At 33.5% G+C, this 19,188-nt stretch overlaps 1 protein-coding gene across 2 annotated transcripts; it reads right to left on the minus strand.

The window, feature by feature from the left end:
* Positions 1-650: 650 nt before the first annotated feature.
* LOC137821022 (exosome complex exonuclease RRP44 homolog A) lies at positions 651-17,957 on the minus strand. Of its 2 annotated transcripts, none has more exons than XM_068625431.1 (25): positions 17,551-17,957; positions 17,292-17,432; positions 17,029-17,186; positions 15,670-15,725; positions 15,407-15,529; positions 15,142-15,272; positions 14,808-15,048; positions 13,923-14,079; positions 12,747-12,987; positions 11,718-11,874; positions 7,736-7,804; positions 6,998-7,123; positions 6,857-6,909; positions 5,757-5,863; positions 5,285-5,339; positions 5,067-5,166; positions 3,941-4,052; positions 2,959-3,079; positions 2,254-2,313; positions 2,076-2,181; positions 1,902-1,997; positions 1,654-1,735; positions 1,497-1,562; positions 1,112-1,309; positions 651-1,041 (listed from the first exon to the last, which is right to left on the minus strand). In XM_068625431.1, the coding sequence occupies exons 1-24, from the start codon at positions 17,602-17,604 to the stop codon at positions 1,114-1,116; spliced, it is 2,808 nt and encodes a 935-aa protein (XP_068481532.1). In that variant the 5' UTR covers positions 17,605-17,957; the 3' UTR covers positions 651-1,041; positions 1,112-1,113. The 2 variants fall into 2 exon arrangements, with proteins under 2 accessions (XP_068481532.1, XP_068481533.1); XM_068625432.1 differs by having other exon boundaries at positions 13,923-14,076; positions 17,551-17,946.
* Between the last annotated feature and the right edge of the window lie 1,231 nt (positions 17,958-19,188).

A 19,188-nucleotide genomic window follows, 5' to 3' on the forward strand; every position in this document is an offset into this window, starting at 1 on the left:
CTGTTTTTGATTGTATGGTGGCGTGAGTGCATAAATGGAGTTCCGAATGAGTTCCGAAATTGGTATTCTAAAATGGGAAAATGAATTCCAAAGAATGGAAAGTTGTTTTCTAGAATGAGATTTCCAGAAGTGAAAAAATCATTTGAAAATAGATACTCCGTAATGCAAAGTTCTTTAGGATCATTTTCGTCATTTCACATTTTTTATAAGGTGCAGGAAGAAAGGCCCTGAAAAGGGAATAACATGACAGGCGTTGATGTTTAGGTCCGTGAGAAGAAAGAATAGTGACAAAGAAATAAAAAAACAGAAATAAAATAAGAGAATTGAATAAAACATAAAGATGTTTGGTTTAAGAAAAAAACTAAAAAAGATAGAAAAATAAAATAAAAAAGTAAAAAAAAAGGTATGTAAAAATACTACATGAATTTCACTATCTCTTTTATCCCCAGTATTTCAAGCAAACTAATTCTCACGTACATTTCAAGAATTGCTACAGCCCTATATAAAATACAAGTTCCCTAATTAAACGAGTTGCTTGCTCATAAACTCTTCGCTGCCAGTATCCCTGCATATAAATCACATTGTGTAATAATTCGTGCACACACACCTAATAGCAGTACATCAGAGACAACCATGAGTTCCGGATCCAGTTGATGATAATGTTGCAAAAGCAAAATCTTATAGCTGGTGAGAAAAAATAATCTGGGAAAATTCTCTACAACAACTAAACTCCGGAGTCTCTTGAATGATTCCACATTTTTTAATGTAATAATAGTTCTGATATTCTCTACAAATACATTACGGCGCTTTTAAGCTAAACACATCCTTTTACTTGGAGTGTTCACGCTTGCAACATCATGTATAAAAATTCCACTTCCCAATTTAAAAATAAATAGTCGTAAAAACTAAAAGCTACCACCCCATCAACCATATAAACCTTGAGTTCCATCTAGGAAAAACTTCTCCAACCAAAATCTCTCATCTCCGTCTCATTCTTTCCACAACTTTTTCATGCCACAGTAAATTCCTTCCTTAAAAGTGCTGAGAAGCAAATGGCAATCGTAAATATGAGTTATATTTGAGTAATGCCTGTTGTTCAATGATCATATACCTCTAGATGAGAGTAAGCTGAAGTTTGGGACGGTTAGGCTGAGGCTCCACAACCTCCATGTGAATTTGGACTGTCTGCAAAACACTGTATGAAAGGCTACCATCCATCCTTTTTATTTTCTGCTGTTGCTCATCTACGTACCATTCTCCATTTCCCTTTCCGGATTTTGTCAAATATATAGGTCCTTCTATGCCATATCTGTGAACGGGGAAAAGGTCAACTTAACATTAGCTTCTTCAGTGATTAACATTATTGACATGACTATGTCCTGCTCAGATTAAATCAAAACAATTTTTCCTCTTTTTTGAGATTCACCTTTACAACTGATATATCACAAAGGAAATTTAAAAGCAAAAGCAGCAAAAGCACGAATAAGATACTTTACTTGGGAACAAACACAAAAAAGCCATTAGATCTTATTTTCACTATTCTAGCCTCCGTGTCTGTAGGCCTGCATAAGGAAAGATAAATGTTAGAATAGGCTGCAAAACTGTGTATAGATAAAAATAACAGCAACAGGAAGCAAAAGTTATGTTGCATACCTCTTCCTGAAATAAATTAGAGTATGTAGCTCTACAGATGCTCGCCCTGCATACTGGCCATTCCTATGCCGATAATTTAAATCTGAACCATATATGCCAACACCAAAACAATAAGAATCATGAACTTATTATTTGATTCCCAATGAATAAAGTAAACATAGATAAAAGTTCACTCAAGGCATTGGACACAATTGAAAACAGAAACATAAATGATCAAGTTCTATTAAAGCATGAAGGAGATTTCATACTGTCTGCAATACTACTGAGCTGGAGTCTGTCTTGAAATACAGACGGTAACTTTGATATTCCTAAAGAAGCAGCAAGTAGCCTGTGCACAATGACATCTACAACAAAAAATGTTTCATCTCACATTGTTCACAATTGACAAAGTAAACATTTTATTAAAATTATAGCATAACTACCTGCGTATCTTCTTATAGGTGATGTGAAATGGGTATACAAAGGAGCTGCAAGCCCATAATGATGATATTCTGGAGGGCTAAGATCCCCACTGCAGAAATAAACTGCCTAAAAAAATAACAAGAACTCAATTTTACTTTGTAAATTCTAAATCTGGATTCTCATTCAAATTCAATTTACCTGACTCATGCACCTAGTTGCCAGTATACGGATTAACTTATTGAAGTACGGATCATCACCCTGAAAAAGGCATTTTGTACAAGATAAGAGTGAAACAAAGTAAGACCATATGCTTAAGCTAGCTATGTGCGTGTAAGCTAAAGAAAGTAAACTATTAAAGATACCGCTGCTGGATATCCTTGTAGCATCATAGCTAATAATCGTGCATGAAACATATAAATTATGTTTGATGGTGTTATGGTTCAAAGGTGTTCCTGGGTTGTGGGATATAATGCATTTGATTTTATCTCTTTTCTTTCTGAATCAGCCACATAAAAAAAAATCATTTTCCTTAAATTTCCTAATATTTATAGGCAAGGATTTCCGTATAACGAGGGGTGATCAGGAATGTTTTCCAGGAATCTTGAACTTAATCAGTTTCCAGGAATTTCGCCAAGAATATAGGTTAGTTACGACAAATCGCGTAAGTTTGGGTCCGGGGAGGTGATCTCCCTAGGACCGACCTAAGGGTGTTGGGAAACATCCTCCCGCCACCGATCATACATGGTCACATCGGGTAGGTTCTCGGATTGCTGTCCAAGTACCACTTTGCTTTATGGACCTCTCCATGAGCCCAACCAGGGCCAGGACGGCAAAGATGGAAAATTATTAAAAAACAAGAATGATGCAAATAATTAATAAAAAGAGGCAAGACAAAATATTTACCACAGCATGGTCAAGAGAATCAGCCAATGCTTTTGATGATGAAACATCCAAGTGCAAGCCAACTGCAGCAGCAGTCTGTAATAAGGGTTCAAGCATCTCTCTGGTTGGAGTTGGATGACGCCTAAACAGGAACCAATAAATAATTACTTTACTAGAAAGTCGTCAACGGTGTATACTGATACAGCTGTGAACAGTAATGTCAGCAATGAACAGTAGAAAAACAGAAACTGGGAATGTACAGTTTCTAAAAAAAATTACACCGGTAAGCAGTGGACCCACAGGAAAAGCATGGATTAGGGTTCCATCTTGTTAGGCTTCGGATACCATGGCGAAAGGATTAGTGACAAAACAGGTTGAAGAGGATTGGTGACTAAACACGGCAATAAGGATGGTATGCTCTAGTACCATGTTGAGAAGAGAAAAATCCAGGTAGAATATAATAAATTTCGTGTATTGTATATGTATTGTGTACACATGAATTTCTTATTTATAGTAAAGAAATACAATAACAAGGACCAAAATCAACATCTAATAATGAGAAATATTTGGTAAGATATTTTCATATCAAATCACATCTCTGTATTTAGTACAATCAAACCATATCTGTAACAAAATTCACGCCCAAGACTCAACATCTAGCCAATACAGGTCATTTCTGGAGTACTTGTCTCTATTGGGTGCAAATGTGCTTGCATCTTCTTGATTGGTTTCATTCTGCTTTCACCCACTAAATCTCTTTTAACCACCCCATGCAATCAATCAAAGACTATTTATGGTTCTAAATGCATATTGAATTTTACTTGTAATCCTCAATTCCAAAATTGAATTCCAATAATTGACATGGAAAAACACAGATAAAAAAAACACAGGGCAAAAAACATGCAAAAATAATACAATAAAGAGAAAGTTTGGAATTTAGATATATAGTAAACCAATTAGTAGACAAAAAAAAAACATATCAAAACTAAAGTAAAAAAAAAACCTTAATAATGAGCACAACGAAAAACTTTTAAGAATTTGTTCTGCAACGGAAACATTAGCAGCAAGCATAAACTCCTCCACCATTTGGTTGGCCTCCCGGATCTGGTACATTCCTGCATATAAATTCAAACAGAAAAAATAATTTTAAGAAATAGAAAGGGAGGAAAAAAACTGCTCTCTTCCTCTCCTTCCACGAAGGAATATCTAAAAGCAAAGTAAAAAGAAAGGCATCAGCTCAGCCACTCTTCATTACAAAATATCCAATTAACTGTAGGTACAATGAAACATACTTTAAAAAATTAAATCAATTACTGTTGAAATTTTACAGATTAGAAGAAATGAGAAAAGGAGAAATATACGATAACAAAATTAGACTTTGAATTTTTTATACAAAAGAAGTATAAATCAGTAATGCTAAGAACATACCAACACAAAATAACTTAAAGACAATATACTTAACATGACACACTGATAGGTCTATAAGTTAAGGGCCTTAGTTAGTTAGTTAGTGGGTTATGAATGATGCATACAAATAGGAAGAAGGGTAGAGAGGGGAGTCAATCATTGTGAGGGAATTAGTAAAGGAATTGGGGGAGACCTGAACCTCTCAAAACTAGCGGGTATTTCTTAATAAAATCCATTCCTTCGTTTGTATTTGAACCAGTTTCTATCACACTAACATTGTGTGTGTGGAATTATGAATTACATTGTCAAGCAGTAAAAGTTAATTGAGACAAAAAAAAATCAAAAATCTATTTTCGTGAGATCCAACAATATGTACAAAAATGTGTTACAAAACATTATTCCAAAACAAGGACCTAGACTAGACAACAGCTTTGAAGTAAAAGTCTTACCATGGAACAAAATGGAGAACATTATTGAAAGTGATCTATCACCCTTCATCAAGTTCATAATTAGAGATCATTAATTCAAGGTCTGTCTGCTAATAATAATGGTTTAATCCTATAGGATCTGATATGTCCCTTGTCCAAATGATTTAATCCTCCTAGAATGAATAATTTAATGACACCAGCAGAACTTCTTATTCACTAAGTATACACAATTCCCCACCTTCTACAACTTCAAAAAGAAATACTAAATACTGTTAAAAAGCAAGAATATAGTACCAATATCAAGAGGGTCATGAGTCTCTGTGTCAATTTGAAATTTGACTTCAGCCGATGCTAGAGTCAAAGCTCCTCTCTCAATGCGCCTCAATCTCATTTTCTGATAGATCATACACAAAGCTACACTTTTCAGACAAATTCCTTAGATAACAAGTAAATATAACCGTACTTATAATAACATGAGTAAAACAATAAGCCTGCGTCCACAAAATCCATACCTTAGCCAAACTATTCATATTCCTCAAATCTGTAGTAATGGGATCCCTCAGTCGACTGTACAAAGAGGAAATAAAAGACTAACTAAATTACTTTGAAAATAATATTGCTCCAGACAAAGTAATACACTAGACGAAACATTTAGCAATCCACAAGAAAATGAACATCTAAGCACATAAAAAATTGAAGAAAGTATCAATCACCAAACAGTTTGAACAACATGAACATGAGCCCATTCATTCAGCCCCAGCTTTGGTTTGATATGAAGAATACACCCCTTCTAACTCATGATTTTGTTTATCTTACAAGATTCACAATTTGTAAATAATTAAAGCACAAATATACTCTGAAATAACAGAATCCCAGAAAAGAAACATTATTATATTTTACCAGTCTAGATTATGACTGAGTGCTAATTAAAGACACACCAAACCATTTCCTTTTACAAAGGATCTGAGAGAAATAAAAGCACACCTATCATCCATCCTCGCTTGTGCTTCAACATAAGACAATGCTGCAGAGGACTTTATGACACTTTTTGTATATCTGGTGGAAATAATGTCCGCTTCAGGTGTCATTTCCTGAACACAGTAAATCGTGTTAGTTCAATGTGGTGAAGAAATAAAGAGTAGTTAAATATAAATTGCTTCAGTTGACATCCTTTTGGTGATCATATTCTGATCATATTATTGAAGAGAGTAGATAAAATAAACTTCAAGAATATCAAATTATTAATATAAATGCATATGCACTTTCTGCATTATGCACAGTGGCACAATACCCTATAGATATGCCAGCAATAACTGATAATGTTTGCAGATGGCAACGAAATACACTAATTACCCATGTTGGAAAGTACGTAAGTACACTTTAAAAAGAAAAAGAAAAAAGTATACCTCCAAATCATTTTTTTTAAAAGCTTAAACAAAGGAGCCTTGTATTATGTCAAGTTTGTAATGCCTGCATTACATTTCCCGTAACAATATTGCCCCAATTCAATTAAAATTATAAAGCAATGATAAAAGAAAAAAAAATGGAGATTGTGAATTATGGCTCTGATAATGTGATATAGCACATGATGGTAATAGTAGTAATTGTGTGATAATAATGAAGTGTGGATGGGGAAGGTAGTAATGGAAGTTGGAATAAAAGGAATATTACACAATACAATGCAGGCAACAAAAATGGTGAAGATGATCTCAACAAAAATGGGTGCAGTGGCAGTTGTGAATCTAAATTGTAGTGCTCAATGTAGGAAAAAAAAAACAGAAAAACCAGTCATTTGCTGGTTGCATGTTTGTAAATGAGCTTTATTGTGGACAGACAGTGAGAAGAGAAGTAATATTGCAACAATGAAGTAAAAAAACATAGCAGAAGTTCAACGTGGAGTACCAAAACTTCTAACAAAATAAAGGAAAAAGATTTAAGTGATGTTTGTAATTCTTTGGTAAATATTTAGAAGATTCAACAACCAGATAATGATATTTACACCATATTAATGCACATACAGGTGTGTACAAAATATGTAGATGACACTAGATTTAATCATTGCAAAACTACGTCAGTACACATACCCAAATGACAGAGAATGCTAGCCTTTCCACATCAGAACGAAGAGAACATATATCTGCCAGATAAAGGCTTATCAATGAAGGCAAGAGAAATTGCTATAACCACCAAAATCACATTTTTTCGAAAGAGTAAAATGATATTACCCTCCGTAAGAGGTTTGGGAAGCATGTCTATTCGCCGCTCCACAAGGTAGACAGATGTACCCCTCTGTGAAGCCTCATCATCAAGTGGAGTGCCAGGATGAACAAAATTTGTAACATCAGCAATATCTGACAGAATTCCATTAAAGATAAACTATTATAGAGGAATTACATAGCAAGAGCTAAGGGAAGAATGAGGAGACACAGGAAAAAGGTAGAAAAACTAATGAAGCAAAGAGGACCAGAGGATAAAGCAGCATCCATAGAGGATAGACATTAATTGCTCAGAGATGTAAGCACCTAACTGCATCATCTTATAACTTCAGTTGAGACAGAAAATGTGTTTACAAAAGAAACCCTTGCAAAACAGCATTCAGGTTGTCTAAAATTTGAGCCAACAAAGCAAAACCATATACTAGGATCTGACTCCTCTAAGTGGGCACTTCACTTGAGAGTTAAAGTACTCAATTGTTCATGAGAAAATCGATTGCTGATATTATATGCATATGCAGGACTGAGATTAGTGCATAAGCAAATTTTGAAAGGATACTAAAAGAAGTAAAATAGTAAGCACCAGCTAACTAAATTCCCACATGCTGAACCAAAAATTCCCATGGTATGCAAATAATATTAAACGATAACATCCATCCAATTGTAGTAACACAAATTCTAATTTGAATACATATAAGCCTACTGACACATGCATCATTAGTAAAATGTATGTCCTCAAACAAAGGATACGAACTCCAACTTCAAAGTTTCCATTTGGAAGAGCGTGACAATGGAGTGCATCATCAATATCCTTGCAGCCTGCATGCAAGAAGCAGTAGAAATACAACAAAAGCCTTATATAACATTACCATGTTTCTTCTAAAACAAAGTAAAAAGCAGCTACTTCAAATGGCTCAGTATCAAGTTAAGTGACTGTGACACTACTAATGACAGAAATTGGTAAACATAAAAATAAGTTTTTTCATGATGCAAATGTTATGTCAGAAAAGGGGAAAAAGAAAAAATAGAAACACAAACAGAATTCCAATGTGTCCATTTTTAACAGCAGGAGAGACGAGCACTTCCATTTTGATTATCAACATCGAGTATACTCGTTCAAGAAGAAAACAATAATCAGCTAGAGTAAAAGGCAATGTATGCAAGATCATACAGTTGCTGTCTCATAAAAATAAAAAATTAGAGCAAAACCATTCCAATCTCTTGCTTCATATAAGAGCTTTCATGATTTCACCATAATCATTTTATTTCATTTAAAAGACTTCCTTCTCTACATTTTTTATATAAGGTTTTTGCATATCTTATCAATATTCTACTGTTGAGTTGACATTTCATAATCTATTAAATATTCTTGTTTTCAGTAAAAGATTGGAGGTATGGGATCAGATTGGCCCAAGGCATGTCACAGGTTTCAATAGCATCATCTCGAGCATGTTGAAATTGAAAGTATATTTTTCGTCAAAAACAAAACCAAAAACAACCATATTCTCATATCATTTAATGATTGGAAGCTGGAATAAACATTAAGAATAACTAATCCATGAATTTTTCACGAATAATGTTCTTGGAATAGATCTTTGATAGAGAACACCAAATGATAAACTGTAACATACAATCCTGAACACAAAAATCATATACATAATACAGCAATACACTTGATGTCCTAAAGACAAATTTCCTGAGTATTCTCTGCCCACAAACTGCAAATAACAACACACTTGCCTAATTACACACCCTAATATTATATATTATTATATATAATCATAATACATAACTGCCATCAATTATTTTCTATGAATAACTGACATCATGCAGTTTCTTATGCAAAACTAATGCAGATTTATTAAGACAAGATAGGTTATTTCATATTACATATCCTCCAAATAATAGCTGCCTCTGATCCATCAATGGCCTTCCAAACCCACTTGGTTCCCATCAATCTTTGAAATATAATGTTATAATTATAAAACTAAGGAGCAGATCCTATAAAATTAGGAATATTTAGATTATAAATGTATTATAGGCATGATTTTATATATTTTTGTATCATATCTTTATTATCAGAGGATATCAAATTTCCTCAATTTATTGTATTGACTTCGTTTTCTCAATATAATTAAAGCATTTGTGTTATCTCAAAAACACATGATTTCAACTCAAAATCTCTCTCTTTCTTATAGTTTAACATGGTATCTAAAGCCTTTTTCAAACAGTGTTGGCTCAATAGACCCAATGTCTCCAAAGGAATTTTTTCAAACCCTTCTCTCAAGTTTGTGACCTACATTCACTCCAATATGACCATAGGGTTGGTATCGCGCCACACCGATATATCCAACCGTATAAACGCCGATGTGAACCATCCATCCACATGCCCTCACACTCATCATCTCTCCCACAGTACTGCAACTTCAATCAGTGTTGGTGGCACATGCAGTGGCTAACGGTCAACCAATCTGAGCCCAGGTCACCTCCTCAATGCACTCCTACCCTTATGGTGGTGACTCCATCAGAGTTTGTTTAGTGTTTCGATTGACTCCTTGGATTATTTTTTTGTTCGATTTCAAGAAGAAATAAAAGATCTTTTAGAATCCCATCAACATCACAAACATATTCTCCTATCCTTTCAAACCATATTGATAGTATTGAGAAGATGCCCGAGTCTAATTCAACTTTGGTTTCAAAAATCAGGTTATGGTTAAGTGGGTTTGGCCACAAATCCTATCTCACTACAACTACTGAATCTGTTCCCACAAAACAACCTGAACAATGAATAAAGATTGATGCTCAACTATATATGCTTATTAAATATACTATTCACACCTCACTCAAACGTATTTTCCATCCCCATGAGACTTGTGCATCAATTTGAAGTGAGACTCATGTCATTTATACCAATGACACAACACTTGTACGGTACGTGCCAAGATTATTGACACTTCTTGCTCCACGACGATTGCGAGTCCTATAGTACTTATCTTGGGCGACTTCAGGCTGCCTTACATGGTTTTATTAAGCTCCTTCCACCATTTGCTATTTGAAAAGGTACACATTCTACCCTTAATGCTTTTCCCCATTATACTATCCTCATTTATCATCGACTTTCCACCATACATTACAGTTGTACATCCTCATCATCTTTTGTTCCTGTTTCTAAGTTTCAAAGTGATGTTTTATCTCACCCAGAGCAGTGACAAGGGATGATTGATGAGATTGTGTCCTTCAAAGTATTGGTACTTAGGAGTTGGTTCCTCTTCCAGTTGGAAATCAATTGTTGGTAAATGATAAGTGTCAAAAATTGGTACATTTTGACCCTATTTTTTGCTTATATTTGGGCACTTGTCATTCTTTTTTTCTCCTCTTAACAGTTTTTAGCTCAAATTCAATTTTTATTATTTTTTAATGTGATTTTACATTTTGGTTGTTTTTGTTTATTTTTCTAGGAAAAGGAGAATATTCTATCACAAATTGGAAGCGAGTGGTATTTGCTCAAGCAAAACATGTGGCATGCACACTATTGTCGCTGCCTCTGCTACTGCTTGACCCAGGTGGCAATTTGTGAGCAAGTTGTGAAGAAAAGGTCCAGCTCGATATGTTATAAAATCATGAAACCTTGTACCCTAGGGGTAGTACCCCCAGTAGCTCTTTTATTTTCTTTAGTTTTTGTGTCAGTGAGAAGTCATGAGCAGAATAAACACCCTGTTGTTAGAAGTTAATGTAGCTACCCAACTCATGTAATTTATCTTCTCCTCTCCAACATTATCTTGGAAGATACGGAAGGTTAGTCTATAAGCCAAATTACCTCATTGTGACTGACTTCCCATGCCATTACCTTTACAGTGAGCATAGTAATTCAATTTTTTAACTCTCCTTGTCAAGACCATTGGGATGCAGTCATACAGATCCTAAACTATTCTTAATAATGCCTCCTAACAAAGACCTCATTTATGAAGATAAGGGAAATACTCATATTGTTAGGTATTTTGATGTTGATTGGGCATGGTCACCAAGGGATAGACAGTCCATTTTAGGGTATTGTGTTCTTGTTGGGGGCAATTTAATATCATGGAAAAGTAAGAAACAAAATGTTATGGCAAGAACAAGTCAAAAATACAAAGCAATGGCATTAGCTCATATGGCTAAAGCAACTCTTTAAGAGAACTTATTAAATTTGAAGAAAAATCTCAAATGCACCTTATATGTGACAACCAGGCAGCATTATGCATTGCCTCTAATCCTATCTTTTATGAGATGACCAAACATAGAGGTAGAATGTCATTTCATAAGAGAAAAGCTGGAGTCAAAAGACATCACCACTACAATTGTTAACTCTATTGAACACTTGACAAACATATTCACCAAGTCTCTAAGAGGAGCATATACAACATCTATGCTCTAGCTTGAGGAAGAGTGTTATAATTATAGAAATAGTGGCAAATCCTATATAATTAGGAACACCTAGATTATGTATGTATTATTACTAGGAACGTTTTTATTTATTCTCATATCGTAATTACTAGAGGATTTCAAATTTCCTCTATTTATTTTACTGATTTTGTTTTCTGAATATATATTAAGTATTTGTACAGTCTTGGAAACACATTATTCTCTATTTCCTATAGTTTAACAATAATATTTAATATCAAAGTTTCAATAGTTGATGAGCATTAACATTTCACCTTTTGCTTATACAAATGGAAATTAAATAAAACCATACCTGGAGGATCCACACTGAACACAAGCAGATGACGCAAGTCCTGCCTGATTGGATTGGACAAATCTTCAGAAGAGACCAACCATGGCAATGGTGGCAAGCATGCCAGCACTTGTGAAGAGAATGGTCGTGTATTTATATCATTTTCTATCAAAACCACCTAATTTGAAACAAAAAGAAGAGGCGGCATCTCATTAATTTGGTTTAGTTGGTTAAAAGTATAACAAATAGTTGCCTTATCATATTCAGAATTCAGATATATGAAATTGTGTTAGTGACTACTCTATAATGCATGGATCATACAAGTTCAGGTAAAAAAATACTATATTGTCAACAAGCAAGACACAAGTATGACATTTGATAAAACATTAGAATTCAGGTACTGCAGGATTTAAAACAATAACAATAAATCATGAAACACCAAGTAAACCACCATATAAGAAAACATACAAAATGATGAATAGGTCATTCCATAAGTGGGGAAAGTGTGGGGTGGGGTCTTATTATTTGGTATTAGTCATTACAGACACAGTGTAAGCTAGAATTTATCAAATTCTTGTGTACCAAACAATATTAAAAAAAACAAATAAAAATGAATAAAAATTACAGAAAACAGTGCAGGAAGTATCTATGATGTCTGCACTCTGCAGTTCACAGCATACAATAAATACCATCCCACAACAGTGTTTCAAACATTTTAAATGCTTCCTTGCTTGCACAGAAGGTATTTCAATTATGAATTTTATTCAAGGGGAATGGGAATCACAATTCTGATTCGTTTCTAGTTAATGAAATCATCAACAAAATGGAACAAGCTGAGTAAGTTGCAGAGACCATAGGCAAGTGGACAGATTCCTAATGATTTATTCCCAAGACTGATAATTACATTAGTTTTTACAACTTAGGTTTGAAATTTCAAATTATAATCATCAGAAGATAATAAGATGAAGGGAAAAGACATAACTTCCTAGACAACTTTATATGAATCAGCTTCATCAAAAATATAATAGCAATCAAGCAGAAGGTGCATACCTCACTTTCAGTATCTCTATCACCTATCTCCCCTATAGTTCGCACATAATGGCCTGATGGATATCTAGACTGACGATCCCAAGAATCAACTGCAACAATAATCCTCTTATCCAAAAGGTTCTCAAGTTGGCGTGTTTGGATTCGAAGCTTGGGAATTCTGCGATCTTTGGAGACAAACAAGGCATGGGCAATTCCACCACTTCCTGCAGGCATAGGCATTGGCTCCAAAGATCCACAATACCTGAAAAAACAATTTAAATATACCAATTGTCAAACAACAGAACATATACACTTAAAAAATTAAATACACAGACCCACACTTATTAGTTAACATTTCAACAAACAAAACATTCCAACCAATCAGTTAACAATGATTAACATTTATATAACAAATGCCAAATCTATCTCAAAGAAAGAATCTACATGCACCTTCATCCTCAAAGACATGTCAAACTTTCTGGTTCATTTCACTTGAATTTTTCTGTCATACCTAAAGCTAACTCATATATGTAAGAATAGGTAGCCAGTGTGTCACAAAAATCAGCTATATAGTTAATTATCTCCCTTTTGCATTGACAATATAAACAGTAAATGTACGTTGACAGTTACAAACATATTACATATCTACCAATGTCCTATAGATAAAGTTCATGGTGCTAGTAAAATGAATGCATCCCATTCACATATAGTGCAATTGGCATTAAAAGAACTCAAACAAAATTTTGGTCAAAAGCTACAGCTGAAAATTCAAAATTACATTACTGCTTCAGTAAACTTCATATTTTTCCATCTACATTTCTTTACAACTTCTTATTCACAAAAAACTATAAAACAATGACGATATCAGCAGAACATCTCTTAATTACTATAGATAAAAGAGATATTAGTTTCCTCTACTGAAAAAAAGTGAATTCAAGTTCCAAAAACATTAGTACCAGTTAGCAAATAAAACAAAAATGTTTTAAATAAAGACGGAAATAAGAGAAGTTCAATGACTTCCATGCATCTAAAGTGTAAACTATACAGCAAAGCCAAATTATAAAAACTAAGATATTAAAATACATAAATTAATTCCACTAATTAACATAATTACATGATTTCATTAGCCTATATAAAATTAACTTTAGACACTGTACATATATCTGACATGCTCGACACAATTAAATAGATACTTACGAATGCCAGTTCCTCTTTATAATACCAACAATACGACCCGAAGGACGATTAGGTACAGCATTTACTTGTCCAGAAGAACCCTGCTGAGGAATAGTCCTAGGTGCAACATCAGCGCTATTTGGAGCTAGATGGACATCTTCATCCTCATTCTCATCTTCTGCAAGCAAATAATATTACTTTATGCGACATTAAATTTAAAAAATCAAGTTGTAACCGAACAAATTAGAAACTTTGATGACCTTCAAAACCTGTAACTTATTTTGTAACAAGGCCCAAAGTATCTTAGTAAATGGTATTCAATGGCCAAATGATTGTACTAAAATTAGTCTCTTGTAAACCGACCAATCATATGACTTAGTATGTCACTCAAGCTCAATCGGCTAAAGAAGAACTGAAAATGTTTCTGGCAAAGAGCTTTAGAAAGTTTAACAATATGGATGTCTTAATTTATAGTGAAGGAGAAGTTGTTTTCCCCTCCAAATTACCCAATGGCCATATATGTAGGTTTTTTATCCTTCAAACCTTTTGACTCAATGAAATTTCATAATAAAGATTTTGTATTAACTTTCGATTAAATGTCTCTCTTCCACAATTTTAAATTTTCAAACATTATGAATAACATATAAGATAGAAATTCCTATAAGAACTGACAAAGTTTACTGCAGATACGTTTTTAAAATAAAATTTCCAAAATTTAATAATGAATTACATTTCCAGATCTATGAACCAAACTAAAAGCACAAGACTTGCTAACCTCAGTCATGTTTTAAAGACTTTCCCTTCTAAGTTAAATTAAGTAATAATATTAACTTTGCAAAGAATAAATTCTTACAAGTGACAAGTCTGGCTTATGCCAGACTACAAATAATCTAACAATTACGGTACCTTCACCAGCTATAGATAGAGATGAGACTTCTTGCCACTGGTCCTGTGGCAGAAGTTCAACTGCCACAACATCCCCATCAAAAGCTCGATTCATATTTGAGCGCCCATAAATAACTATTTCATCACCAATGCTCTCCCTCCCAACATATGCTTCAAATGGATTGTAACGGTTTACGCGAAGCTTCCCTTGATGATATATTCCACGATGCAAACCAGAAGTAATTTCTGACATTGGCTTATGCTGAAAATTAACACAGCATAAACACTCCATCCTGTCATTTTAACTAAAATATACAGACACAATTCCTGGATACAAATGACATTAACTTGATACCTCTGAATATATGACTTTCCTCTTGGATGGTCTAAGATCTTCAACCTCTTCCATGTTCACATCTTCTGATGCAGGCCGCACAAGAAGATCAAGTAGATCAGGTTGGTCTAAAGACTTGACATATGACTCAACTGAAACAAAAGACAAATTGGAAAGTAAGATTTAAGGATGACTCCCTTCACCAAAACTTTAGTTTTAATATTCCTCACAGACACAGCTGAAGTGCTATTCAACATACATTTCAAATGCCAAGAAATATAACTACCTGTTTCAGCAAAAATGCCTTCTTCACTAGCCTTCCTTTTGTTCTCTCTATCATTAGTTATAAGCAAAACCTTTACTGCACCACCAAGATGATTCTGATACCACTGAGTAGCCACTCGGATAGCTGCATTACCATATTTAAAGTTAAAACCCCAAAACTGTTTTATCTCCATTGGCAAATCGTGTTGCAAACTATCCAAGTGAACCAGAAAACAAATAAAGTATAAGTAAAGAATAAATTCGAAACTCATCAGAAAGACCAACCTCTATCATTCCTATCATTTTTAGTTTCACCACTCATTTCCTTAACATATGTATCCCTGCAAACAGAAACAAAATCAAATATAGGTAGTCTATATGCACTCATCCACAAGCAGAAAATATTGACAACATGCATAGAGAATCTTATAGGTGGGCATGTGAAGTTTGTTAATACAACCTCCTTCTCTATCATTTTAGAGATTTAGAGAAGAGTACATTAGACAATGTAATGCACAAATATGCAGCTATTGGAAGCCAATGTTGCAAAGAAATGCCACACCTTTCAAGGATAAATACTTTCCACAGCACCTTCAATAGAAAAACATGGTTTTCCATACTGGAGTTTGCATAGCCTTAACCTGGAAGTGTCTCAACTCAATAGTCGATATGCAACAAGATCCATGTTTCTATGTTTTTGTGTTTTCCTTTTGCTTATTTGAGAGAGGACATCTTATCCTACTTCATCACCTTTTTAGCCTAGCTATTTCTTCCTTAATCAGAAACAAAACAATATCAGCTTAATGTGTGTGGGGTGTGGCTTTATTCTTGGTTTCCTTCAGATTGGGTGGTGATAATTGTTCTAACTTGGGAGGGGAATTTGGTAGGGAAGTTTCTTGTCAAGAGGCTTTCACTCATAGTTTACAGCTTTCTAATGTGTACTACTAGATCATTCATTCATTACTATTTTAAGGTCTTTCCTTAAATTGGAACTTCCAGTATTGACGAGATTTAATTGAAAGAAAAAGCAGCAAACGAGAATATCTTTTGGTGTTACATGACCCCATTTATTTCTCAGCAATTAATATAGAACTGGGATTCTTCTAGTGAGGTCTTTAAGTCTTTCTTTCAGTTGTTAACCAAAAACATAGTCTTCAAAAATTCACGCTGGACACACCCATTTGGGGTCAGGTCTTTTGTTTGACAAGCAAGTACTTAATAGGGATAATACAAATGAACTTGCTACCGATATATAGACCTCCAAGTAGACCACATATTATTTGCACAGTAATATGGATACTTTCCTTTAGAATAAACTTTCAGGATTATCTGGGAACACTAGGGGTGTGCCCTTCAAACATGGTGATGCTTCATTAAAAAGGCATAAATAAAACAAGGAAACGAAAAGCTTATAGTAGAGTGTAGTCTTTACAGTCCATGGATGCACAAAGCAAGAGTAAAATGCACACATAATGTTTAAAGATGATTCAATGCATAATCATGCTTGTTTGGGACTTGAGATAGAGTTACTTGTTGCATTCTTAAGTTTTTTTCTTCCCCTCCTTTATAATAATAGGGTAACATAATCTCACCAAACTACATACTAGTAGTCAGTCGTTAAAAAAGGGCCACAAAAAAACATACCTGTGGTACTCATTGGAAAAAACATAGAACTTCTTAGTGGAATTGCTACAGAGAGCTCTTATACGATTGTAAACAGCCATATTCTTGTTCTTAACCTCTTCCAACACAATGGACAACACCACAATGTTATCGAATGCCTGATTCTCCAGCAAATCAATCTGCCACCACAACACAGTATTCATTCAATTCACAAAAACACATCTTCCTTGGCAGCATAATAAATAGCAATTTAAATTAAAATTAAGACGGAGAAGGAAGCAGACCTGATTGAGCACGACATTGGTGTCCACGACAAGAATGGTTGTTGAAGGGGAAGCGTTGAGGCGAGCACCCGAAGTATCGCAAACGGTGCAAAACGGTGCGCCGCAGTATATGTCGTCACGCAGGTAGTGCTCCCGCACTTGCTACTCCCAACCAAAAAAAACAGAAAAATAATTTATTTCTTGTAAACAAGAATGAGGCATAAGATAGAAAAAGATAAGAGGTGGAGTCAGTTAGGGCTAGAGAGGAAGAAGGGTGCACCTTCATGACTTTGCCGGCCCTGGTTTTCTTGACGAAGGACTTGTTGTGGAGCATGTTGGCGGAGAAGAAGATTGCTTCGCAGGTGATCTTTCTTGGAGAGTGCGTGTGTGCTTATATCGACGCTCTTTGTACTTTGGAAGGAAGAAGATTCTAGCGTGAGAAAGGAAAAGTTGATTCTCCTGAATTCTTTCCCTTAGCGCCTAGGAAAGGAACAGAGGTGCTTATTGGCGGTGGTGACAATCGGTGGTGGTGTGTAGAAGCAGGACGCAGGTGCAGGCGTGCGGCGGCACCGGGTAGCGGCGACACTGTGGAGGTAGCAGAGGGTAAGCAGTTGAAGGAGACGAGAGAGAGATTTGTTAAACCAAAAGGTTTTGAAAATTTGAGGGAATTATGATTAATTGTTAACTAAACTTAGAAATTTAATGTAATATTATTATATTACTCGAGTAACTAGTGATTTTTTTTTCTTTATAGATTAAATTTTTAGTACACTATTATTTTTTTTTGGCTAGTGTTATTTTTATTTTACATTACATTTCTTTGGGGATTTATATATTTATTAACTATTTATCGACACTTTTACTGTTATTTATGATATTTTAAATATTTATAACATCATTTTACTATCTTCCACAAGTTATACAGTAAAGTTGATATATTTTGATTTAATATGTTTAAGTATATATATATATATATATATATAATTTTTATACTTAAATTATATAATACTTTAATTTTCTTTGTTTTTATCTTCATAAAATTGGTAACAATTATTTTTATTCCTTAAAATGTTAAAAAATGTTTTAGTCCTTGTAAAATATCTTTCTTTAATTTTTATCCCGTTAAATTTTAAAATTTGTTTAAAATAGATAAAGAGCCTCTCTATTTTAATATTCTTAAATTTGGAATTTCAATTGATTTTTCTTTAGTACATATGCAGATATTTACTAGGAATCAAAAGCAGTTATTTATAATTTTAGAGAAATCAAAAACATAAAAAAAAATACAAGAACCAAATTTAAAATTAATCAAAATTATGAAAATTAAAAACATATTTAAATAAAATAAAAATTATTTAATTTACTACACTTCCACAAAATTTGTTCAAATTCAGACTTGTATGGAGTAGTCTTCATTGTTGGAAAAACAGGCAGAATTTTTCTTTTTGTTTGAAACTCTTCTTAAAAAGTAGGTAAAAAAAGGAAAATAAAATAAAATAAAATACATAATAGAAAGCGTGGAATATAATTTTAATTTTAGATTTGTGAATAATAAAATAAATAATAGAATAACTTGATTTAAATAAACTAAATATTAATTTGAGTTATTTAAGTAAATGTAGAATAAAAATTGTTCTTATTATAATTATTTTAATAATTATGTATATGATGATAATTAGGTTTTAAATGATGAAAAATAATTATTAAAAATAATATGGTAATAATAAATTTGAAATAATTATTTAAAAAAATATTTTATATTATACATTTAATGATAAAAGTAAAATAATTAATAATGAATATAGCAGGACAGTTAAATTTTAAAATTGTAAAAATAAAAAATTTAAATTTTTCATAGTAATTTATCAAAGAATTTGTATATTTACTGTATAATAGTAAATTTATATAATAATATTTA

Source organism: Phaseolus vulgaris, chromosome 9 (assembly GCF_000499845.2).
Source record: "Phaseolus vulgaris cultivar G19833 chromosome 9, P. vulgaris v2.0, whole genome shotgun sequence".
Lineage (NCBI taxonomy): Eukaryota > Viridiplantae > Streptophyta > Magnoliopsida > Fabales > Fabaceae > Phaseolus > Phaseolus vulgaris.

Coding starts and splice junctions, on each gene's coding strand:
- LOC137821022 (XM_068625431.1), bottom strand. CDS start 17,604: ATGCTCCACAACAAGTCCTTCGTCAAGAAAACCAGGGCCGGCAAAGTC. Junction 1,998..2,075: donor ACCTATAAGAAGATACGCAG/GTAGTTATGCTA, acceptor TTTTTGTTGTAG/ATGTCATTGTGCACAGGCTA. Junction 1,736..1,901: donor GCTCAGTAGTATTGCAGACA/GTATGAAATCTC, acceptor TATATGGTTCAG/ATTTAAATTATCGGCATAGG.